The sequence below is a fragment of the Clarias gariepinus genome, chromosome 19 (assembly GCF_024256425.1).
Source record: "Clarias gariepinus isolate MV-2021 ecotype Netherlands chromosome 19, CGAR_prim_01v2, whole genome shotgun sequence".
Taxonomy (NCBI): Eukaryota; Metazoa; Chordata; class Actinopteri; order Siluriformes; family Clariidae; genus Clarias; species Clarias gariepinus.
Window position 1 is genome coordinate 9,330,402 of NC_071118.1, and position 25,056 is coordinate 9,355,457.

The 25,056-nt window shown below is 39.7% G+C and overlaps 2 protein-coding genes across 6 annotated transcripts in view; both read right to left on the reverse strand.

The window, feature by feature from the left end:
* ddx10 (DEAD (Asp-Glu-Ala-Asp) box polypeptide 10) overlaps window positions 1-6,716 on the reverse strand; it is a 52,424-nt gene extending 45,708 nt beyond the window's left edge. Inside the window, exons 1-7 of one of the 3 annotated variants that reach the window (XM_053478695.1) lie at window positions 6,451-6,715; window positions 3,250-3,310; window positions 3,020-3,150; window positions 2,735-2,893; window positions 2,085-2,205; window positions 1,616-1,805; window positions 191-317 (exon numbers count right to left, since the gene is read on the reverse strand). In XM_053478695.1, the coding sequence (XP_053334670.1) occupies window positions 191-317; window positions 1,616-1,805; window positions 2,085-2,205; window positions 2,735-2,893; window positions 3,020-3,150; window positions 3,250-3,310; window positions 6,451-6,627 (966 nt within the window). In that variant the 5' untranslated portion in view covers window positions 6,628-6,715. Of the gene's footprint in view, window positions 1-190; window positions 318-1,615; window positions 1,806-2,084; window positions 2,206-2,734; window positions 2,894-3,019; window positions 3,151-3,249; window positions 3,311-6,450 lie in introns of all 3 variants that reach the window. The other 2 variants (XM_053478696.1, XM_053478697.1) reach the window with 2 other exon arrangements.
* A 4,696-nt stretch (window positions 6,717-11,412) lies between these two features.
* Window positions 11,413-25,056, reverse strand: part of dixdc1b (DIX domain containing 1b) — a 39,685-nt gene continuing 26,041 nt past the window's right edge. For all 3 annotated transcript variants that reach the window (XM_053478631.1, XM_053478632.1, XM_053478630.1), the window contains exons 6-21: window positions 18,440-18,537; window positions 18,201-18,346; window positions 17,527-17,616; window positions 17,111-17,164; window positions 16,810-16,860; window positions 16,464-16,568; window positions 16,320-16,373; window positions 16,137-16,229; window positions 15,469-15,540; window positions 15,310-15,384; window positions 14,911-15,072; window positions 14,744-14,810; window positions 14,128-14,236; window positions 12,856-12,964; window positions 12,670-12,749; window positions 11,413-12,362 (exon numbers count right to left, since the gene is read on the reverse strand). In XM_053478631.1, coding sequence (XP_053334606.1) covers window positions 12,356-12,362; window positions 12,670-12,749; window positions 12,856-12,964; window positions 14,128-14,236; window positions 14,744-14,810; window positions 14,911-15,072; window positions 15,310-15,384; window positions 15,469-15,540; window positions 16,137-16,229; window positions 16,320-16,373; window positions 16,464-16,568; window positions 16,810-16,860; window positions 17,111-17,164; window positions 17,527-17,616; window positions 18,201-18,346; window positions 18,440-18,537 — 1,372 coding nt within the window. In that variant the 3' untranslated portion in view covers window positions 11,413-12,355. The remainder of the gene's footprint in view (window positions 12,363-12,669; window positions 12,750-12,855; window positions 12,965-14,127; window positions 14,237-14,743; window positions 14,811-14,910; window positions 15,073-15,309; window positions 15,385-15,468; window positions 15,541-16,136; window positions 16,230-16,319; window positions 16,374-16,463; window positions 16,569-16,809; window positions 16,861-17,110; window positions 17,165-17,526; window positions 17,617-18,200; window positions 18,347-18,439; window positions 18,538-25,056) is intronic.

Sequence of the window (25,056 nt, forward strand, 5' to 3'; positions counted from 1 at the left end):
CACACCAGGAATTCAATCAATGGGGGTATAAATGGTGCTGATGAAGCATGTAGCATCATTAAATATTTTATATTAATATTAATTGAGCAATTCGAACTGGACTTGATGATAATTTTGTAAATCAGCACTGCTTAATTTGACTATTACAGTGATTTTATCACAGACAGGTATACATTATGAAAACATTCACCTCTTTGCAACAAGCGAAGAAGACAATAATCTTCTTCTGCAGGTGACTCCTCATGAACGAGAAGAGCATGTTGACCTTCTCGTGCAGCTCGCACACTACGTAGCTCTGCTCCAGAGTAGCAGGCGTGCTGAGGACCACAATAAATCAACAAAACAGAATTCCATTTTAACCCACAGCAAATGAGAACGACATCAATTCCTCTAACAATTATTAATAATCTGCTTTTTCTCCGTCATGACTTATCTTTCTCAACTCATGAGCAATAACTTTACTGGAGTACACCAGCGTCTGGATACAGTCGCTCTGAGTGAAATCAAAACGTATGAGAAATCAGCGTAGAGAAAGAATTAGGTTTTAAACTGGGTTGAGGTAAGAGCTTCCTAAATCAACTTTGGTCTCATGAGAAGAGGAAATACTTTCCACCTTTATACAAGAACTCAGGATTTTACTATTAACAACCAACTGATGTTTCCTGATATGCAAATGTGGGCATAATAATAAAAATATTATCTGTTAATATTATATGTTTATTATTTCTGTATTATTAATATTAGATGCAAATTTATTTTTTATATTTGATAAATAATTGAATGCCTATAACAATAACAACATATAAGATGAAAGACCAGGTTCTGGATGCAAAAAAAAAGAAAAAAAAAAAAAAAACAGTCTATGACAAAGTTACCAGAAGACTCTCCAGCATGCTCAGTAAAACTAGCCCCTAAGTTAATAATCGGAAGGTTGGTGGTTCGAGCCCCAGCTCCATCAGGTTGCCATTGCTGGGTTCTTGAGCAAGGCTCTTAACCCTATCTGCTCCAGGATCGCTGTACCATGGCTCACTCTGTGATCCGACCCCAGTTACACTGAGAATTTAACTATGCAGTAATGCATATGTGACAAATAAAAGGCTTAACCTAACTAACTTGACTTATTTATTATTTTTTAAGGTGTGTTTGGTAATAGTGAATGGCTTTGTACAGAATAATACAGCCACAATAAACATACATAACAAAATATGTACTAAGGATATTATAGTGCTAAAAACTTTTGCATATTACTGGATATCAGCACACCGTCATGTTTATTCATTACCCATACCACACTGCTTCAAAATTCTCAAACATGCTTGGTTGATTTTTCATTTTCTCTAACAGTAGCTCTGACAACTGCTCCAGCTGTAAGGGAAACTGCAGGTTTATATTAATGTGCTCGTTCAAATACATTATTGTTTCCATAGTAACAGCTCATTTGCAGTGATTTGTGTGGCAGACGTTTTACATAATCTAAAGGTAATAACGATGGTCACTTGAGGTTGGAGAGAAACAGAGAGCAGATCAGAATAGAAACACTCAGTCTCAGGTTCACCAATAAGCAGAGATGAAAGCTTTGGTGCAAAAAGTGAAACAGACGCAGAAACACTGATACCTGAATTTGGCCTGTTCGTGAACCCACACATACTCGGGGTCCTTCAAGCTGAGTCTGGCCAGGTCTTTCACAGACTTGGTCTGCGTGGCGGAGAACAGCAGCGTCTGTCTGGTTTTCGGAAGGTTTTCCACAATGGCGTTGAGCGTGTCGGCAAAGCCCATGTCTAAAATTCTGTCAGCTTCATCCAGAACTGTCAGGAGAAACACATTAACGTTTTATCTAATCACCGAATCATCTAATTTGGTTGAATAAAAAGCACGTTACAATAATTTGTACCAAGATAGGTCCTGTTATGACATTCAGAAAATCCAAGTTATAATTCATTCATAAGAAAACACTTTTTTTCACATTAATTAGATAATTTTGTACAATTAAACCTAAACCCATTTTTTTAGCTTTGGATTTATGATTCCAAATTATCTCTCAGAACTTATTCAAAGTTAACACGACACCCTGAGCCGGTGTGTACCGAGCATGTGCAGGTCTGAGGCGTGGAATGAGGAATTTTCATCCATGTGCTGTAGCAGACGTCCTGGTGTGCAAATGATGATGTTTGTGCGATGAATCTTCAGCGACTCGTCCTTGAGGTCCTGCAGCCAGACACATTATTAACAAGCATTAATTATTATGTGGACTGCATTTTCTGGACAAGAAGTCACTTTGGAGGGAAAAAAAAAGGGGGGGGGGATCTGTCCTTTTAGAAATTAATAGAAACGTTTAAAAGGACAGGACTGACCTGGATGTCTCTATAGCCAATAAGTCAAGTTTTGCTTGTTGCTAACCTGTAGGTAGCTTTAAAATATCCTTGAAACATGATGGACGATATTAGAAAAGAACTCTATAATCATGCAGATGGCGCGCTCTAAACTATTCACACACTGGGTGGCAATCCACGTTATAACAAATAATAATACATAATCGCAATATTCCTAAAGCTTGTGATATTTACAGAATCTCAATTTATTTTTTCATTATTTAAAAAAAAAATTATTGGTATTGTATAGTATTAAATCGGCACCTAAGTATCATGATAATATTGTATTGGATGGTCCTTGGTGATACCCTACTAGGTACTGTCAAGCAAATAACAAATATTCATCTTATAAACAGAAAACACACCTTTCCACCAATAACAAGTCCAGCTGAGAAGTCATGGTTCTTCCCTACTTTCCTCAGCACCTCGAATGTCTGATAAGCCAACTCTCGAGTGGGAGATATTATAAGAGCGCCGAGACCGTCCATAGCTGTCCACTGGTTACGATACAGACACTCCAGCACCTAGAAGAATTTAGGATGAAATAAATAAACAAAAGAAAGCAAGCTATTCATACTGTCATATAAATCAATCAAAAGTAAAGCATCAAAGTCGTCATGTCTTTCAGTCATTCCGCCATGATCGCTTACAGGAATGAGAAAAGCCAGAGTTTTCCCTGAGCCGGTTTTTGCAGCTCCCAAAACATCTTTTCCTCGAAGGGCGAAGCCAATGGTCTGTCTCTGGATCTCAGTGGGCTGCCGATACTGAGCCTCTAACAGTCCTGTCGACATGACAAGAATAACACGTTCACATGCTGTTATCAGGCATGATCACAAATTAAAGCATAGCAGGAAAATAAAATGATGTTGATATCAAATACCTTTTAGAGTCTTCTTTGAGAGTGGAAAATCTGAGAACTTAATGGCTTCTTTTGGGTTTATCTGCGAGATAAAAATAACAGACACACTTAATTGTCTTAAAATGATGATTGAAGAATCATTGCTTCTTAAAGAGCACAGGCAAGATTCGCCCCATGCTCGTCTCAAAATAATAAAGCCGAGACAAGACACCCAAGTGTGTGGTCTTGCACTCTGCATGTCGAAATCATCAGAAAAACCCATTAAACCATGTGGAGCTCAGTATCTTGGAGGCACTCGCTTATATGGTTTCTGTTACTGTATGACAAAAACTGTAGCTCCATGCAGAATATGAAATCACTTGATATAACACACAATAAACACACTTGCATCTAGATTATAACTAGATTTCCCATTTATGTATGGGTGGATGGAGAAGTTCAACCAAATGCAAAGTAGTGTCAAGTATATAAATTTACATTAACCTAAAGCTAAGCTACCTAGCTAATAGTAACTGAGGTAAGTAAGCATGCTCCAACCAGCACCCAGGCTCTGTTTGCTCCGCCCATTTCACATTTATGAATTAATGAGGATTTAGGTGGAGTCAGCTCCTGCCAAGATGGCGCCAATCAGAGCTCTCTCAGTTGAGCTTCAAAGCCGCTCTTCAGAAAACCTATGGGTGATACGATGAAGGGTTTGTCCAGTTCTTTTTATACAGTCAAGCACTAAATAATGCAGTACCCAATCCCAGCAATTGTTTCTGCCAAAGAGTCAGACCAGTGAAGAGCAATGCAGAACCCCACAGGAGATCATTACTCACTGTCGCTCTCAGACTGTACAATTTCTCCTCACAGACAGTCACGCAAGATCAGAATCCTGGAGCCTTAAGGTTGCAATGCTAGCCACTGTCAGGGAAATGCACTAAAACATTTTTTTCCCCAAAAAATACAGGGCGTCACAAAAGTGTCTTTATATAGGGAGAAATTAACATAATTAAGCAATTACATGCATACCGCATAACACCAAATGCGATAAGATATCATTCTGATAAGCGAGATGATTCCAAGTGTGTTTACAAAGAAAGCACAATCACCTAGAGAACACTCTGTAAATAAAGTTTGCATAAAAGAAAAACTGTTAATTTCCCTTATGTAGGGAAACTTTTGAGACACCCTGTAGATCACATCTTCTAAAAGTATTTCTATGATGCACAAAACAATTCATTGTTTCCTCATCACGAGACAACCTGCAGTCGTAGCGGCAGAGTGACGTCCTTCCCTCAGAGACGCATAAAGACAGCCAAACCTACAGCGTAAACCACTCAGAGGAAAGTGCAATCGACCCTCTTCCGCGTACATAAGTTTACAGGATTGTCCAGTGTTAATATTAATATCATGGAAAATTCATGCATTTCTTGTTTATAGACTTGTTGTACTATATAAATTATTATTTTTAATGGGTTGTGTTAAAATTATGTTTACTTATAATAATAATAATAATAATAATACTGTCCCTGACATTCAAACAAGTTCCATTTTGAGATCATGTTCATAAATCGGGTTTGTTCATAAGTCCGGAAAAGTGCGTCCTACACACCTTTGACACAAATATAGAATGTAAAGTAGGGAAAAAAAACGCATTATACGCTTGCAAGACTGCGGCTTTAAATAGCTAGAGAAATCCCAGTGATGCAGCAGTGTCAGTTGACCTTGTTTAAAGGGAAAGACGTCGGGCCGAGGACAACTCTACATGGTGTTGACTGTGTGCTTGAACGGCTCCATTTTGTCTAAGAGCTGTTTCATACCGCAAACTCTGTCTTGTTTAGCATTATAGGAAATTAGGATTATTCACCATCAGGACAGCTTTACAGGACAGCCATTTTCTATCATTGTGCTCGCAGACTGATTCATTGAAACTCATAAGGCTGACTCATTTCTCCTGCACATACATACATTATATCAGTCTTTGGACATTTTATACATTCACTTACACACTAAAAGTATTGTGTATGTTGTTGTTGACGGTCTTTCGGCTGCTTCCTGCAAGGGGTTGCCACAGCGGACCATCCGGTCCGCACATACAAACTTGGCACGGGTTTTACACCGGATGCCCTTCCTGACACAACCCTCCCATTTTATCCAGGCTTGGAACCGGCACTGCATCCAGTGTCTGGGGTTTGGGCACTGGCTGGAAATCGTACCCGGGCCTTCTGCATGGCAGACGACACATCAAACACTGAGCCACCAGTATAAAAATATTGTATATAATTGTAAATATTAATATGTGGTGTCCGTTCGTACTGCAGATCTACATGGTTTTCATATGTACAGAAAAGTCGGAGATGATTATAATTACTCTGTTGGTGGCATGGTGACTCAGTGGTAAGCACTGTGGCCTCACAACTCCAGGGTCGAGGGTTCAGTCTCAGGCCTGTGTGCATGGCGCTTGTGTTCTCCCTGTGGGTTTCCCCTTGGTATCACCCAATGCCCAAACCCCACTGGATGTAGTCCCAAGAACAGGTAAAATGAAAGACTTGACTCAGTAAGGACATCCAGTGTAAAACCTGCGTCCCCATTGACGGGAGCAGCCGAGAGACCAAGACGACAACTCCTCCCCAAGTTTCCTCTTACAGTCCAAAAACATGCAGATTAGACTGAATGGCGTTCTTAAAATTCCCTGCAGTGTGTTAAAGAGTGTGTGTGTGTGTGTGTGTTAGTGCCCTAAGTCACCTGGGATAGACTCCAGGCCCCCAGGATAAATGGTGCAGAAGATAAATGAATAAACGAATGAATAACCCTATTAAAGGTATAATGAAAACCCTGAAAATTGATTTTGTGTTGATATTCAGAGTATTTTTACAGTTTTAATATTACACACTGCACCTTTAAGTCACTGTGATGAGCCATGACGTAATGGGTTTAACACAAGACGCTAAGCTACATCCCATAATGTTTGTTATTACTATTTACGCGTAAAATCCTGATTAAATTACAGTTATATTATAAGACAAGCATTTTGTAGTAAATATTATCGCTATAAAATGGAACTGCACAACCAGGAACAAAAATAAAACTAACACTGAACAGCATGGAAGCAGTAAAGCCCATTACCTATGCACACTACCGTGCTGAGCAGTATGTTAAACCTACAATGTGTACTGTTTTTTTTTTTTTTTTTAATACTATCGAGTACAGAAGTGCGCGCGGTAACGCGTGCTGACTTGCCTCTGCGTACTTCGCGACCAGCTTCTGGATGTTTTCTCTCTCTATCTCCCACTCGCGTTTCTTCATCGGCCGTGTTGTCTGTTTCTTCTTTTTGTCATGCTTCTTTTTCCATTTCTCAAAATTCTTAACTGGGTCTTGAGGAAGGTCTTTCTTTCCTTTACCTTTATTTATTCGCATTTTCGTAATAAATACTCGACTGTTTAAGCAGACTTCATTAGAGACAACATGTGGAGGAAACGTTTTCCTGTTCTTCGCGAACTCTCATCATGTGTAGCGGAATTAACTCATTAGCGCCTCCTGTCGGACTGGAGTAAAGGTGAGGAGGCATTCAAGTCAAACCGAGACTTTTGATTGCGCAGAATAACAGAACCCGCTTTTGAGAGCGGCGACACGGTGGATTAGTGGTTAGCGCAGTTGCTTTGCAGGATTGCGGGTTCGATTCCCTCCTCTGGTCTGAGTGGTCACTCATTAGAGCCTATCCCATGGGGTGTATATATATAATGAAACCCCGGACTGCGTGTAAAGCAAAAGAAAGTCTCATTAGAAGGTTAAAAATACATTTTCTCCCTCAGCCTGAGCACGTAATTTGACACCGTGCTGGTTTACACACACACACACACACACACACAGGAAAACACTTATCTGTCGGGATTTATTTTTTACTTTCTTTTAAAGGTAAAGTGCAGTTTAATTTGTTTTATTTTTAAATTATACTTTGTGTTAATTATTTTTATGTATTTATTTTTTGGGGCTGTGGAACGAATAATTAGAGTTTCCATTATTTCTTATGGGAAAATTAAATTTGGTTCACGAGTGTTTTCCAGAACGAATTATGCTTGTAATTCAAGGTTCCACTGTATCTATAAAATTCTAATTTTATTTGTCACATACACAGTCATACACAATACGATATGCAGTGAACTGCTTAAACGACTGCCCGTGACCTTAAAAATGTAAAAACAATTAACAATAATAAAAAATATTTAAAAAAATATATAAGAAATATATATATAAAAAAAACTTAACAATAAAAAAAAAAAAGATTCATTTAAATGGAAATGTCCAGGAAAATAGAATGGAAATGCCAAGCGTCACATGATCACAACTGATTCCAATGATTCTTCTCTCTTGTGCACTGTGGGATTGTGGGTAGTCATCTCCCATGCTCAGTCTCAGTGTGCGTGCGTCACTCGTATAGTGCAAATGTGCATGTGTGTGTTAATGTCCATGGTCCATAAATGTCTATAATCTACAATGTGCAAATGTACAATGTCCATGAATGTCCGGGTATGTGCAACTGTGCACCAGTGTACAGATGAGTAATGTCCATGAGTGTCTATTACTGTGCAGTGTGCAAAAATGCAGAGATGATTAATCCTGTACAATGTCTATAACTGTGTGTTGTGCAATGTGTAAAAATGCAGAGATGATTTAGTCCAGTGTAGTGATCTGGTGAGACCGTATCGCCTTCGAGAAGAAGCTCCTTTCAGTCTCTCTGTTGGCCTTCAGGGAGCAGAAAATCTTTCCTGACCGCAACAGGGGGAACAGTCAATTGCTGGAGTGAGCGCCTGAGGTGGTAAAGACGCTGTCGGGCCTTTTTCACCGCAGTGTTGATGTGACAGGACCATGGCAGGTCCTGCGTGATATGAACACCAAGGTATTTGAAGCTGTACATATATATATACATATATACTGTGTATATATATCTATATACACACACACACACTAGGCCCTTGTGCCCTGTAGCATACACAAGATAAAGCAGTGTATATGATGACCGAGTAGGTTATGAGACTAAAAACTACCTTTATTTCTCCATATACAGTACAGTGGAACCTTGAATTGCGAGCAACTTGGTCTGCAAGCCAAGGTCTTGATTTATGAGTACTGTTGTACATATACTGTATGGTTTGCCGGCCAAGCGTCACATGATCACAACTGATTACAATGATTCTTCCCTCTTGTGCACTGTGGGATTGTGGGTAGTCATCTCCCATGCTCAGTCTCAGTGTGCGTGAGTCACTCGTAAAGTCTACATCTGTGTATGTACTGTTTCTTATAACATTGTGACCATGTGTGTGTGTGTGCACGCAAAGCATTTTTTAAATGTGCACTTTTAAAAAAGCCTTTGTGAGAAAAAAAATGTAAAAGGCTGTAGTACTGTTTATAAAACTCTGTGTGTGTGTGCGCGTGTGTTAAAGTCCAACAAAGTAGTCCCCCTGCTCCTGCTCTTCTCTTGTCTAACACCAGTTCTTTTCAAAGGTAAAGTGCTGGTTAATTTGTTTAATTTTTACTTTATATTTTGTCCTAATTATTTTTATATAAATATTTTGGCTTGTGAAACGAATCATCAGTCTTCGTTATTTCCTACAGGGAAAAATTGACTTTGATATATGAGTGTTTTTACATACAAGCAAGTGGTGTTGGTGAGTGAATGTGTGTATAGTCCTCACAGACAAATATATCTCTTATTACAAGTTATCCGTTGATTATTTTTTCGAAGATCAGGAGTTCCGCTTGCTGAATGTTCATGGGAACTGAACCAGCACTGCTAAGCTGCTGTTGGACAAAGGCTTAAATAAATAAAAGCAATAAATCACTGCACTATGCTTTTCTATCATGCAAATCACAAGTGGAGCATCCATTTTTGCTCTCGCTGCAATTACAAATGAACAGGCGTAATACGTTCACACTTGCACAGCATTGACTGGGGAGACAGTAGCCTTGAACGGAAAGTGCTGATAAGGCAATGCAGCCAATAGAAGTTTTAATATAACCGAAGTTCGGATAATATTTTACTCACCCTTGTATATCACACAAATAAAACGGAATCCACTATTGATATTCACATTGTTTATTGCAATTCAACAGTTATTGACAATCACTAGTAGGAATTATCTGAGTGATGTTGCTGAGGTTTCAAGTGCAGCACTGAACAGTACATGAAATCATTTAAAACTAAGAAAAATGAGAAAAGCTTGCAGTAAACCAAAGGGTAAAATCCTCTTTGTGAACATTTCTTTTAAACATTCATAATTCATAAAACACTGATCGTATAAAATCATATCAATCCTCTCTTCCTGAACCATATTTACATACGTATTTAAAAACATTCTAAAGCAACACCCTGGTACAAATCTTATTTTGGTGACCGCTTTGGCAACAGGTCGGTCCAGGCACAACCGGGTTCTCTTCTGTAAACTCTGCTACACTTTCCAAATCAGTGCAATGTATTTGGAGCGCTGTACTATCACTCATAAACTGGTGCGACTTACAAATACCAGCAATGCCTACAAATGGTTTACGATGAAGCAGACTGTGCATAGCTGATCATTTTATTTTATTTGTGCCATTCTGTGTTAGATTTAAGGCAATCTTTAAATATTGTCATCATCTTATACTGCCCAAGTTCAAATTAAACACAAATGAATGGAAGTAACCAAGAGTGAGTAAAATAAGAGTGTCCATGATACTACCCAAATGTTAAAGGGGCACTGGATGCCATGAACTCACAGACCCAGATTGCACTGCAATAGCCTAACAGTGGTGGAGAAGGCATCTCAGAAGGCATTGTAATGCAGTCTTTTTTCAGATGTTAGGTGAGAAATGGGGAATATCAAAATGAAAAAAAGCACTTTTTGTTAAATACAATACTTGGAAGTTGGCTGTATGTCTGTTTAGCTACCTAGCAAAAACCCTCCTGTGATAAACTTAGCTACTACAAGAGTCCCGTTTGAATCACTTCTCAATGTTTAACTTTGTTGAGTCAGAAATATAATATGATATCAAAATTGTGATAAATATCATAACAGGTTGATTAATCTTTGATCATTCTTCTTCTACACTGCTTATCCTTTGTAGAGGAGGAGACTTAGGTACAACATGGGGGCCAATCTATTGCAGGGCACAACAGACAATTTGAAAATGCTAATTAGTCTAACCTGCATGTTTTTGGACTGTGGGAGGAAACCATAGCACCCAGAGAAAACCCATTAAAACATGCAAACTCCACATATACAGACGCAAGGCAGGAATCGAACCCTGACGGTGCAAAACCACAGGGCTAACCACTACACCAGCATGCCGCCTAGCATAATAAAAGACATAATGAAAACGAAGTGTATAAGTGTAAATCTTTTTGTTAAGGGACCTTTTTTTTAACATTTATGAAAGGAGTCTCCAGTGTTAGTTTTTTGTAATAGTCATGAATACTCAGAGTAAGGCTGCAAAGTGACATTTTCTGCCTGTACTTGTGTTGCAGTTTTTTGTCTGATAAGTAAGTAAGGAGCAATTATTGTTTCAGTGAGAACTGAAACGAACTTTTTCAAAGTAATAAACATTATTGGAAATGGACAAAAAAATGGTGTGACATTCTTTAATGATTTTTTAAACATTGCAATATTCTGAACAACAGGAATAAAACATGTCAGGACATGCTGTTATTGCAAATAAAAAAGCATGGGTGGTGAGAATGGGGGGAAGGGGTATCTCTGTGGTTAAGGCATTGGACTACTGATCAGAAGGTCCCAGGTTTAAACCCCAGCATCACCAAGTTGCCACTGTTGGGCCCTTAACTGCTCAGATGTATATTGAGATAAAATGTCATTTTGGATAAGGACGTCTGCTGAATGCCGTAATCGTAAGAGTTACATTTGGGGATGGGTTGCCACCCAGCATGGGGATCAATGAACATTTTCCTATAACTGCATGTCCCTAAATGTGTTACTCCTAAAAATTCAAATCATTGTTAGCAGGAGCACAAGCCTATTTCACACACTCTTGGTATTGAGAAACACTTAAACTAGACTTTATATATATTAATGAAAAAGCATGTTTAATATCTTAACCGTTTACTTTGGTCCTGAAAACTCAGTGCTTGGGCTGCGTGTTGAGAAACAGAAGTAAAGCATTGTTATTTCTCGACCAATAGAATTCTGACTGATTTAAATACATTTGTTTAAAAAAAAAATAATAATAATAAAATAATGCTAATAATAATAATAATGGTCGAGAAAATGAAAAGTTCACAAAGTTCACTAACAAAGAAGGTGAAAAAAGGATAAGTTTGTTAAATCGCTGGTATGGGCCTGGCCTTCACTGAAGGCAGCGTACATCTTTAACTTCACACATCTTCTAACTCGGTCAGTTTAGCTGACATCATAATGGAGGAAAAATTCCTTCAGAGATTTACGCTGTAGGCAGCTGGTGTATTTAACACTTTAGCTTGTTACTACAGTGCCAAAAGATATCAATAATCTTAGCTCGATAACGTGAATTGTGTTTAGATTCAAACATCTGTCAATTTAAGGCAGGAAAACTACACAAACCCATGTAGTAGTACAGTATACATCTCTATGTTCACTTATTCTTCGTGGCATAATAATACACACGTACCCGCTCATAAACCGTTTTCCTACTGCAAAAAGAAGAAGAAAAAAAAAAGTATCAAATCTCTGGTTGTTCATCTATAAAATATAAGACGCGAGACGAGACGAGACGAGACGTTCTTTTAAAGTCTAGACAGAATTCTTACAGTCACAGTGAAACATTAATTTGACACTACAGGCGTCTGCAGCATGGCAACTCCTTAAAGAAAAGCTCCGCGGATTATTCGTTGGCTAGGAGCCTGGTTTTCTGTAGACAGCTGTTTTGAGAACAGGATGAACAGGAACACGTTCTGCTCATCTAATTAACCCCCGCGTGTCTCTTCTGTTGTCCTGCTTTTACTAGACTCACAGAATGACAGACAGAGGTACAGAGGTACACAAAACAGGAGGATTTTAGAATTCCGATTGAGGGATCTGAACATCTGTACATCCAGCACAAGCGCAATTGTTCTGACAGATTGGCACGGTTCGTCCTTCCGACCACATCTGATCCCAGCGGGGATTTTCTTGGCTTCCTGTTAAATCCTGTGATCAGAAAAAAAAAAAAAAGACAGCGTGAAACAAAAATCAGTGTCGAACAAACTGTACTGTACTGCTGTACAGTGCTGGACAAGCTGCTTTAAAAATGTAATGAGCTGCATTGCAAATTTTATTACGTTAAATTGAAACAGCAGTCCATCGCAAGGTACCATGCACACACACATTCACACACTCTTCACATTTAAGAGTTTACATTTAGAAAAGCCAAATTCACCTACTGGTTGAAAATCAAAGCAACTCTATGGAAAATGATATTAAACATTAACATTCATGTGCATTTCCTGAGCTTTACCTCCCCTCTCCATGATCCTCCTCCACCCACGCCACGATCTTGCCCTCCCAGCCAGGCACCACCGCCTCATCCTTGAACACCTGAGTAACACAGTCGTGTTGATTTCCATACTTTTTTTATAACTCCATATTCCTTAATGATAATGAAGCTTTAGGCACTTCTACATGGTGAACATTATAAACATACCTCCTCTTTCACAGTGCCAAATTCAGGGTCCAGAGCTTTGAAATGGTACCGGTAACTGCCCTCTCGATCTATAGCCACTTTAAAGTCTCGAAGGGTAATTTCTCCCAACCTGACATCAACACACATGTAGAAATTCAGATTTTACATCAAATAAAAAAAGTACAACGGATCTCGAAAAATGTGAATATTGTGAAAGTTTTTATTCTGAAATAATTTACAAGGGGACACATAGTATTATACTCCTTTCCCACAAATAAATTCAATTGTTTGAGAAGTCTATGACTAGCTTTGGCCAAAATACCTGGAGGATCAATCACCACAGCCTTAATTACGACATCTGATATGTTTTTTTGTGTTTTTGTCTACTTAGTTCTTGCTTCTAAATCATCCTGAGTTGTATCTAAATCGTCCGTGTTCTACAGGTATTTACGCCTGAGGTGAGCTACAACACTACCAGGGCTGGATGGCGTTTTTACAAAATGATGTGACACAGCTAGAAACATCTAGTGAGCAGTATTTTTGTGTTTGGAGCTGCCTTGTCGATGTGTGATGTCAGTGAATAATGACCAGACAGTTTCTAGGTAATCAGACGTCTCAAATAACCAATCTTTACAAACAGGGTTAACAGAATAGCAGAAAACTACATAAGATTCCTGTTTTGTCTTGTCAGTTTGTAGCTATAGTTGGTACAGATGAAAAATTGTAAAAACACTCACTGTTTTTTTCACTTTCACTTTATTTATTTATATATTTTTGCAAAGCTCAATTGTCCGATTTCAATTAGACTTCTATCTCACAGTTTTTCTTGGGGGAAAAAAAAATCACTACTTACTACACTTTACCTTTGCTGCATTTGTATATATTTCACTTATGACATTACTGTTGAGGGCTGCATGAGTTGGTCTTTTGCAGTCAGGTAATTGCACTGGTCCTTGTAACGATTTAGATTTTTATATTATTAACTGTGTAGCACTATTGCACTAACCTAAGTTGTAAAGTCTAACAGTCAGCGTACTAATGCAGTACCAGTCCACTCTCTCTAGGAGTGCAATGTTTTTAAGAAAAACAAACACAGAGCATGCCTCGGCAGTGTTTAAGTTGTGTGTGAATCGGATAGTTCACTTTGGCGACCCATTGATGGGAGTGGCCGAAAGAAGGTTTCTTTTTTTTTATGCTTGCCAGTGTTTCTTGTTTTAGTTCTTACTGTACCCCATGGCAAGTATATACTGTAAAAGTTATTTTTCTTTTTTCTTATGTGCCAGATTTACTCACCTCTTAGGGATATTGATCATGAAGGGTGTGAGCGAACGGTCTGTGAAGTAGAGTACTTTGGTGAAAGACGAGGAATTAAGCATGGGGCTGCTGTGAGAGTGGACCATTTCTGCAATGTAGAAGAGCAGACAGCATTACCACTTAAAGCCCTTAAAAAGCACCATATAATATACCATATAAATAGTACCAGCTTATACAGGGAATTGCATTTTAATAAAGGTCTCCAGTGTCAGTGCTTTGCAGCATTTGGAGATAAAGCTGTAGCTAGATTTTCTGACATGAGAAAGTTAAAAGACTTGACAAACAGCATTTTTGCCTAAATTAAATTCAAAAGAATAAAAATGCTTTTGAGGGATTCAGTTCTAAATTGGACGTTCCACAAGATAAACACAACTATTAAAACAAGTATAATTTATTATTGTTCAATGAATAAAAACATTTACTGGTGGTAACCTGCTAATAAATTCAATAAAACACTTCTACTGTACGTTCGGTATTACTGGAAATCAATTAACTTTGTTACTGAATGATTTCCTCTAAGAGGCCTAATCTGTGGTGTTTTATTCCTCAATTAGTGATCAGTTTTCTTCATTACTTATTTTCAAGAAACACTTACTTGTACTAGAAGGCAAGGAATCCCTGTCTGAATGAGTGGCCTTGTGTCCTGGAGACCTCGCCCTTGCCTGGAAAGAGTTGAAAAGCCTCGCCTCAGTCCAGCAGTAATATCATTTAGAGCAGGAAGCTTAATATCTGATACACAGTTTTAGGAAACGCTCCCCCCACCTTCTTTTGCTGTCTGGTCTGTGACTCCAGTGTGTATAGGCGGTCCATAAGGCTGGCCATGCCCTGCTCCAGTGTGTCCAGTGTGTGGTGTTGGGGGTCATGGCCTCCAAAGCTGTTCCTCAGACTCCGCAGGGAATCCCGCACCAACTGTAGCTCCTCCGTCTGTCAGGACACAACACTTTACAATATGTCCATGTAAACCTTTAAATCCAGGTCTAAAATTCTGTGTTAAAGATAGATACTTAAATTTTTTTTTTTGGCTACACATTTGAAATTTAACTGTTCGAAGAAGCATATAAAAGTCTTTAAATGCAAATACCACCATTAAGTTTGAGGATTATAAACTGAAATACATTTTAATGGCTGCGTTTACGATACATGATTTCGCTTGGCACTCACTCCTTTGTATGATCGTGCCGTACTGAGCTCTGGGGCTGCTGAATTTTTGTAGCTGCTGCTTGGAGATCCAGGAAGCTGAAACAAAACAAAACAAAAAAAAAAACTTATAGCTCCTAATTGCTTATAAATGCTGGCTAAAAGTGTCAGCTTTGGTCTCACCTCATCCTCATCACGATCATTCAGCTCCTGAAGAATCCTCTGCTTGTATTCCAGCTCCCTCTGCAGGTCAGACTAATGGATACAAGGATAGACACAAAGATAAATCGCTACAGCTGAAGCTAATGGAGATTTGCCAAAAGTTTCACAATGTCTGTGATTTATACGAGTTGTGTTTAAGTCAAACCATGGACTTATGATGAAACTTCTTGCGAATGAAGCCATAAAACCGATTTACAGTACGGTGACGAGACTCTTAACAGAGTAGTAAACCATTTGAATTGTGTAAACAATTTTAAGGAACCCCAGATCTGTGAAAATCGCCAACTTGCGGAAAAGACGTATTTGTCTGTAGGAACTGTGCACACGATCATTCGCCAACACCACTTTCACAATACAGGAACTCAGCATCAGAGTTATTGCCACATCTCCCCCTTATAGTCCTGCTCTCACTCCAAGACATTGACATGAAGCTCTGCAGTACTGAGAAAACTATCTACCTTGACGGTATCCAAGCACTAGTGAAATGCTGGGATAGGCGCATCGGTGTACCATGGGACTATATAGGGAAATAACAGAAGTTTCACTCTTATAACTGTATTCTAAAATTCTGCACAATCAAAAGTCCTGGTTTGACTTGAACGCCTCTAGTATTTCGGATAAGGACATACTTGTTGGCTGCTGCTTTCTGTCAGCTTGCGTAGAGCTTCATCCAGTTTGAACTGCTGCTGCTGAAGCAGACGATCCTTCAGTCCTAACTCTTTCTGCATAGAGTGACAAAAACGTTTAAATTAAATTGCTCCAGTTTTATATATCATGCGTGAGAAGCATATTGATGTTGTGTCTTAGTGTACCTTATATTCACTTAAAAGCTTGTTCCTCTCTTCAAGTTTCTTATGAAGCTCTTCCTGAGGATCCGTAAACACATACCGATCACCACAATGCCTTAAGTACATCCTACACGCCTACAGTACATGCACACTCGCTAACATACTCACGTTTTGTCCTGCTAGTTCATCGCGGTTCATGCTGGTGCGCAGGAGCTCTTGTTTGAGCTGCAGCACAGCCGACTCCTGTACGGTCATGCGCTGCTGAAGCGCATCCTGAACACACAGCGCACCTTCAGCACATACTGATTTACTGTATTTTTTTTTAAACAGATGTAGCCTAACTGAGTACAAACTATTGTATCAGCCCATGAGTACTTTAAAAGGTAGCATTAAGTCTATTTAGGGCAGTAAGTATTTGTTTTGCCACTTGTTAGTATAAATCAGGTCTAATCAAAGGCAGAACGGTTATGCAGCTACAAAGGACTATTCAAAGTGCTGATTGTAAAAGACTCACTTTAACTCCTTGTAGGTTACGAGCCTCCTGCTTGAATCTCAACAGCTCCTTCTACAGGGCAACCATGAGAACAACAAAACAAGGAAAACAATGTTTATGTGCACAGAAGAACAAAAAAACATGGATGAATACTCCATTAACAAAAATAACATAAGTGCTCATTGGCACCTGATTTAAACCTTGCATCATTATATTTACAGTACAGAACAGGACAGAATTCCTGAGTAGAAAATAACTGCAAAAACAAGCATCATATTACATTAGGACAATAGTAGACAGTTAAAGTACAACAAGGGTCTACCTTTAGCTCCAGACTCTCCTCCATACTCTGGTCAAGACGACTGCGCAGTATTACCTGTATCAACCAGAACGCAGAACACACTGTGCTTAAAATGACAACTGAACAGTAACTGAATGAGGCAGAAACTAAGCTAGAGAGAGAGAGAGGGAGGCAGGTGAACAGAGAGGAAGAGAAATGGATACTTGCTCCTCACACTCAGACAAAGCAGGACTAACCACACAGTAACCTGATCTAACCTGCTAGAACGGACTGAGACAGAGCAAATAAGCAAGTGGGGAAAAAAGGAAGGAGTAATAGAATGTAAAAGACTTTCCTATGAAAAGGCTAAAACAGGTGAGCAACACAAAACAGAAATGCCAGTATTGCAAGATGAGAAGAACACGCTCTTTGTAACAACAACAACAAAAATGTCATACCAGTTGTTGCTCAGCATTTTCCACTCCCTCTCCGAAGCTCAGTGAAACCTCCTGCTCATCATCCGGCAAAGAGCCGTGGAGAAGCAAAGCCTGCAAACACCCAATGCACACGCAAACTTCAGACACGGTGGCCAACAGGTTTTACTGACCTGCATCGATGATGAAAATCTATTACATACACCACTGTTGTAGCAGCAGCTATCAGGACACTCATAAAGTGAACTAATATATTTTAGTGTTAAACGTGGCTGCAGAATGACTTGCATGACAAAGTGCAAGTTTTGTTAACACACAGCTCTTATGCTGCAATATTATATACCATATAGAACTTTTTTTTTTTGTTTTATTAATGACATAACAAAAGCAACAACTGATGTAAAAAAACACTAATGTTAGTTATAAACCTTGGCTATTGAAGGCTAAGACAAATATCAGTCTCTCTTTGTTTCATCAGCTTTAGTAAAGATCATGAACAGCATGAGTGTTAAATTTTGTGCAAACGTTGCTGCTACAGTATACAATGAGCCAGGGTCAAAAACTCATCTTAACCCCTAAAACACAGCGCTCTGAAGTATTTTTTCATATTGTGTATTTACATTTGTTTTTACACAGATATAATGAAAACATGTGACCTGGAAATACAGTATCTGTTTCCTTAATTTCATTCTTTTCACCTGTAGACTGGACACCATCCTCTTGGCCTCCACCATCTCTCTCTCTAACTGCTCCTGCTGCTCCCACAGTTGGTCCTCCCAGGCAAAGTTACTCACACACTTCCCGTCATGCTCTTGGCCTGCTCCTGGGCCACTTGTCATGTTATCTGAAAAGACGAGAAAAACTGGTCCTTTAGAACCTTTAAAACACTAATGCACATTACTGAGAAGACAGGTGCAAGTACAAGTACATGCTTCACCTTTGGCGTGTCCTAATTGGATGCTCAAAAGCTGTCCCTTGTCCACTGAGAGGCTGGTGAGCTCTTTGGGTGTGTGGTTGGGACTGGAGGAGCTTAAGCTGAGAAGAGAGGGTTAAAATAAATTAGACTACTCAGCAACAATATAACTACTCTATAACCACTAGGGACAGGAGGAAAAAATATTCAGTTATGTATCACTATTGTTTTCGTGTGGTGCTTCATGTATCATTACACTGACTTCAAAATCTATTTGTTTTCAATAATTTATTTACATGTATATACAGTATTTTTGCATTTGAGATGGTAAATTGTTGCTGTTCTTCTATAATCCTACAGGTGGCATGTCCTAAACTATTCATACAGCATTGTGTGTGCTAGGAGCAAATTATTTGTTTAGAATTGTATTCAGCACAAGGTATTGTGATAATATCATATTGACCGATCATTGGTGGCTCAGTGGTAGGTTTCTCGTCTGCCATGCGAATGGCCCGGGCTTGATTCCCAGCCACTGGATGCAGTGCGGGTCCGGGAGAAAATGGGAGGGTTGTAAAACCTGTGCCAAGCTTGTATGCGGATCGGATGGCAAACCCTTACCTGGAGCAGCCGAAAGACCAACAACATCATATCGGCTGATCCCTAGTGAGTTGCTTTTTACTGCTGTGTGTTTTGCTAAGCTGTGAGCTAATCCTGCTGTATGGGCATCTATAACTGACTGTAGTCCATCTCTGGCTGAGAGGAAACATCCACCCTGAGTGACTCAAATGAGGATGGGTTTCCTGTTGTGTCTGAGTCCGCTCAAGGTTTTTTCCTATTGCCATCTTGGGGAGTTTTTTCTTGTCATCATCACCCACGGCTTGATCATCAAGGACAATCTAATAATTATGATTTAAACACAAGTCATATATGTAAGTTTTGATTCCGTAAAGCTGCTTTGCGGCTAAGACCATTAAAAGTGCTATATAAATAAAACTGAATTGAACTGATTAGAATATGAGCCATAATAATAAACATATGATTTTAAAGGGCATCCAAGATGTATTTTGTAATTCAATCCTGCACTGATACGGCTTGTTTAAACTTCTTTTATTTACATGCTTGTCTATTTTCCAATTCATTAAAAGTTCCCCTCCCACAATGTTGTCCAACTTCATGCAGACACTGTTGCAAACGAGATTTAGGCTTTGTTTCCTCTACCTAAAGAGAGGAACATTAGACTTACATTTTACACTGCATTTCTCATTAATCATTAACTGCATCATTAACAAATAAATAATATTACACAGGACTACTGTTGGCTTGATACTCTGGTTGGTGAACATTTTTTAACCAATCGATAAAGAAACAATCCTATGTGCCAGTAGATGTTGTAGCACAACACACACTTGTACCACTACAACATCTGTCAACATGGCACACTATATTAGTACTGTGCTTAGATTGGTCCACCACTTGTTTTCTCCTTCCATGAATAGATGGGGTAGAGTGGGGTACACATCAACCCAAGAGCAACCAAGGGTAATTTTGAACCTACGAAATGGCCTATGTGTAGGTGTACTTAATAAATGTTGTGACTGAGTGCCTGCTCGGTGTTACAAATGCTGAGAAATACGGAAACATGGCTGTTAAGTTGACTGAATTGGTTAATCTTTTGTCTATCTCTCTGTTTAGCTGAAGACAGCAGAAGCTGACTAAAATGCGAACATGTAATTTATGGTTCCATGGCTGACTGTTGCGTAATAGGGAGGCGTCCCAGATTTGACCGAACTGTAAAATAGCGTCTCTGGCAGACACTCGAGACCAAGCAGTACCGCACTCTAATCTCCTTTCGGTTCCCTATGGACCAGCTGCCTCTCATCCCACATCAAAGCAGCAGAAAATCTCTCTCTTAGTCTTTCTGATCCTTACTCACACTCACATCCCCCCAAAAAGGTCAGGACAAAATCGCTCCCTTGATCAATACAGTCCTCATGTCTTAATTCCCTGTATGAGGATTAACTATTTTTAATCAACCAGCCGAACAGACAAATCTGTTCAAACCCATTTGGAGAGAAAACGGAATGAATAACCTCTAGAGAGCATCAGATCTTGCTGAAAAGTGAGCTTCTATTAAAAGCTGCAGTTATTTTAATGGTATGGGTTAACCACTGCTGCCTGCCTCAAATAGAGCTGTATACTGTAGATGTATAGTGAATGGCAGACTACTTTAAAAATAATGACGCCATAAATACTACGGTGAAAAAAAAACCATTATAGACTCTGAAACTAGATCCATGGTTGAAGTTGAATCCTCTGCGTAAACCCACCATTAGAAAGCACTCCACTGCTTCTGACTTCTTGACTATTAGTCATGAATAAAGACAAAGCAGCTGTTTTTCTATTTCTCTTCCACTTTGAGGTAGTGGTTTAGTCCAGCACAAAGGCCAAAGTGTGGTAAATTACAACTAACAAGAAGGATCCAGCTGACAACAAAATCTGAAAACTAATAATTATCTGTCTGGGTTTGATTTTTCCAGAGCAGGCAAGTACCGCTAGAGTACTTTAGTAATTACACCTGGCTGACAAGACGACCCACCTGGTATACGGTTTAAAAATTAGGAATCCTATAACCCTGCTGATTGGAAATACAATTACATTTTTATCTTCTGTGCTTGGCGCTATGTTACAACCTAAAACTGTGAACGTACCTGATGCAGGAGTAACATTTATTTTACTACATCAATAACAGTTCTACATAGAGACAGATGTTGCTGCTTTAGTGAGAGTGTGTGTATTTGTACTGTATGTGTGTAAGAGAGAGCGGGAGCAGGACTAAAATACAGGACACTGTTATAGAGATGAGGAATACTGGCCTTTTGTGGGGTTTGACTGCAGTCAACATTAAAATACTCTCACCTCTCCATACACATGCCACATTTGGACACAGTGCACGGACATCACAAAGCTACTTTTGTGCAGTACAAAAAAAAACAAAAACACGTGGGATAAAATCTTGATGGCATGTTTTAATTGCTTCTCTATTTATAATGCAGTCTGACAGTTCTAAATAAAGCGTTAAGATCGTCAACAAGGATCACATCACGAGGATAAAGGCAGATGCATAGACAACTGACTTGTTTTATTCTCTTAAAATCTCATTATCCCTAGATAAACATTATCTACCCTCCGATACCAGGGGAAAAGTTTCTCAGTTTCTCATGTATCCTTGTCAAGTTCCCAATAAGATCAGAAAGTGTAGTCCAACAGTACTTGTGGTAATCTGTGCCTACAGGTCTTGTTTCTTTTTATTGGCTGATGGGAATGGAACCCGATATTGTCTTCTGCTGTTGTAAACCATCTGCCTTAAGTTTTAATGTATTCTGAGATGCTTTTCTGCTCAACATGTTTTGTAAAGAGTGGTCGGTTAAATTATTGTAGCCTTCCTGTCAGTTTAAACTTGTCTGTCCGTTGTCCTTTGACTTTTTTAATCAACAAAGATGAAAGTATTCACACTATTCTATTCTATTCTATTCTATTCTATTCGATTCGATTCGATTCTATCCAGAGACTGTTGCATTTTAAATTACAGCAGAGAAGCAGTTTTTGAAATACTCAACCACACATATCTGCCAAAATCTACCATGCCACAGTTAATGTCACTAAATGATCAGGTGTTGATTGACTGTACACCATTTTCTGTATAATTTTCCATATTGTGTGTCCTCCCTAAAATTGGCTAATCGAGGCAAGGGTAGCTCAGTGGTTAAGGCATTGGGCTACTGATCAGAAGGTTCTAGGTTCAAAGGCCAGCCTGACCAAGTTGGCGCTGTTGGACAAGGCGTTTGCTGAATGGCATAAGTGTAATTGAATAACTACATAAATTAATAATGTGTACAGATGTTCGTTATCAAATGTAATATTTATAAGTATACGTAGTATTTCCTTTATAGAAACCAGAGATGAGAGAGTGGTGATTGGTGCAGACTTCAATGGACATGTTGGGGAAGGGAACAGAGGTGATGAAAATGTGATGGGCAGGTTTGGTCTTCAGGACAGGAATGTAGAAGGACAGATGGTGGTGGACTTTGCAAAGAGGATGGAAATGGCAGTAGTAAATACTTTCTTCCAGAAGAGGCAGGAACATAGGGTGACATATAAAAGTGGAGGCAGAAGCACTCAGGTCGACTACATCTTGTGTCGACGTTGTAATCTGAAAGAGATCAGTGACTGCAAAGTGTTGGTAGGGGAGAGTGTAGCCAGACAACACAGAATGGTTGTGTGTAAAATAACCCTGGTGGTGAGGAAGGCGAAGAGGACAAAGGCAGAGCAGAGGACAAAGTGGTGGAAGCTGAGAAAGGAAGAATGTTGTGAAGTCTTTAGGGAAGAGTTGAGACAGGCTATGGGTGGTCAGGAGGGGCTTTCAGTTGACTGGACAATTACAGCCAATGTGATCAGGGAGACAGGTAGGAGGGTACTTGGTGTATCATCAGGTGAGGGGAAAGTGGACAAGGAGACTTGGTGGTGGAATGAGGAAGTCCAGGAGTGTATACAGGGAAAGAGGCTAGCTAAGAAGAAGTGGGACACTGAGAGGACTGAAGAGAGTAGACAGGAGTACAGGGAGATGCAGAGTAAGGTGAAGGTAGAGGTGGCAAAGGCCAAACAAAGAGCATATGAGGACTTGTATGCTAGGCTAGACAGTAAGGAGGGAGAGGTGGATCTGTACAGGTTGGCAAGGCAGAGAGATAGAGATGGGAAGGATGTGCAGCAGGTTAGAGTGATTAAAGATAGAGATGGAAATGTACTGACAGATGCCAGGAGGGTGATGGGAAGATGGAAGGAGTACTTTAAGGAGTTGATAAATGAGGAAAACGAAAGAGAACAAAGAGTAGAAGAGGTGACTGTTGTGGAACAGGAAGTAGCAAATATTAGTAGAAGTGAGGTGAGAAGGGCGTTGAAGAGGATGAAGAGTGGAAAGGCTGTTGGTCCTGATGACATACCTGTGGAGGTATGGAAGTGCTTAGGAGAGGTGGCAGTAGAGTTTCTGACAAGTTTGTTTAACAAGATCTTGGAGAGTGAGAGGATTCCAGAGGAATGGAGGAGAAGTGTATTGGTGCCAATTTTTAAGAACAAGGGAGATGTGCAAAGCTGTGGCAATTATAGAGGTATAAAGCTAATGAGCCAGACAATGAAGCTGTGAGAAAGAGTAGTGGAAGCTAGGTTAAGGGCAGAGGTGAGCATTTGTGAGCAGCAATATGGTTTTATGCCTAGAAAGAGTACATCAGATGCAGTATTTGCTTTGAGGATGCTGGCGGAGAAGTACAGAGAAGGTAACAGGGAGTTGCATTGTGTCTTTTTAGATTTAGAGAAAGCATATGACAGGGTGCCAAGAGAGGAGCTGTGGTATTGTATGAGAAGGTCTGGAGTGGCAGAGAAGTATGTTAGAGTAGTGCAGGACATGTATGAGAGCTGTAGGACAGTGGTACGATGTGCTGTAAGTGTGACAGAAGAGTTCAAGGTGGAGGTGGGTCTGCATCAAGGATCGGCTCTAAGCCCCTTTTTGTTTGGTCTGGTGATGGACAGGATGACAGATGAGGTAAGACAGGAGTCCCCATGGACTATGATGTTTGCAGATGACATTGTGCTCTGTAGCGAGAGCAGGGAACAGGTGGAGGAACATTTGGAGAGGTGGAGGTATGCTCTGGAAAGCAGAGGAATGAAGGTTAGCCGCAGCAAGACAGAATACATGTGTGTAAATGAGAGGGACCCAGGAGGATCGGTGAGGCTACAGGGAGCAGAGATAAAGAAGGTGCAGGATTTTAAGTACTTAGGGTCAATGGTCCAGAGCAACGGAGAGTGTTCAAAGGAGGTAAAGAGGCGGGTACAGGCAGGTTGGAATGGGTGGAGAAAAGTGTCAGGTGTGTTGTGCGATAAAAGAGTATCAGCGAGAATGAAAGGAAAGGTGTACAGGACAGTGGTGAGACCAGCGATGCTCTACGGCTTAGAGACAGTGGCACTGAAGAATAGACAGGAGGCAGAGTTGGAGGTAGCAGAGCTGAAGATGTTGAGGTTCTCCTTGGGAGTGACAAGGATGGATAGGATTAAAAATGAGTTTATCAGAGGGACAACCCACGTTAGATGTTTTGGAGATAAAGTCAGAGAGGCCAGATTGAGGTGGTTTGGACATGTTCAGAGGACAGATTGTGAATATATTGGTAGAAGGATGCTGAGGTTGGAACTGCCAGGCAGGAGGTCTAGAGGAAGACCAAAGAGGAGATTTATGGATGCAGTGAGAGAGGACATGAAGTTAGTTGGTGTGAGAGAAGAGGATGCAGAGGATAGGGTTAGATGGAGGCAAATGATTCGCTGTGGCGACCCCTGAAAGGGAACAGCCGAAAGACAAAGAAGAAGTAGTATTTCCTTTATAAACCATTTCAACAAATTAAGCTGCCAATTTTGATCTTACATGAAATAAGCATGATTGCCATTTTTGCCATCACTGCGCATCCACCAACTTAAATTACACTGCACCATATCCATCTTTGCTTTTAATATATTACTATTGTTTACAGAATAACACCAAAAATTCTCTTTAACAGTCTCGAACAAGCTGAATTTTTCAGAAGGTTTAAACACAGATATGT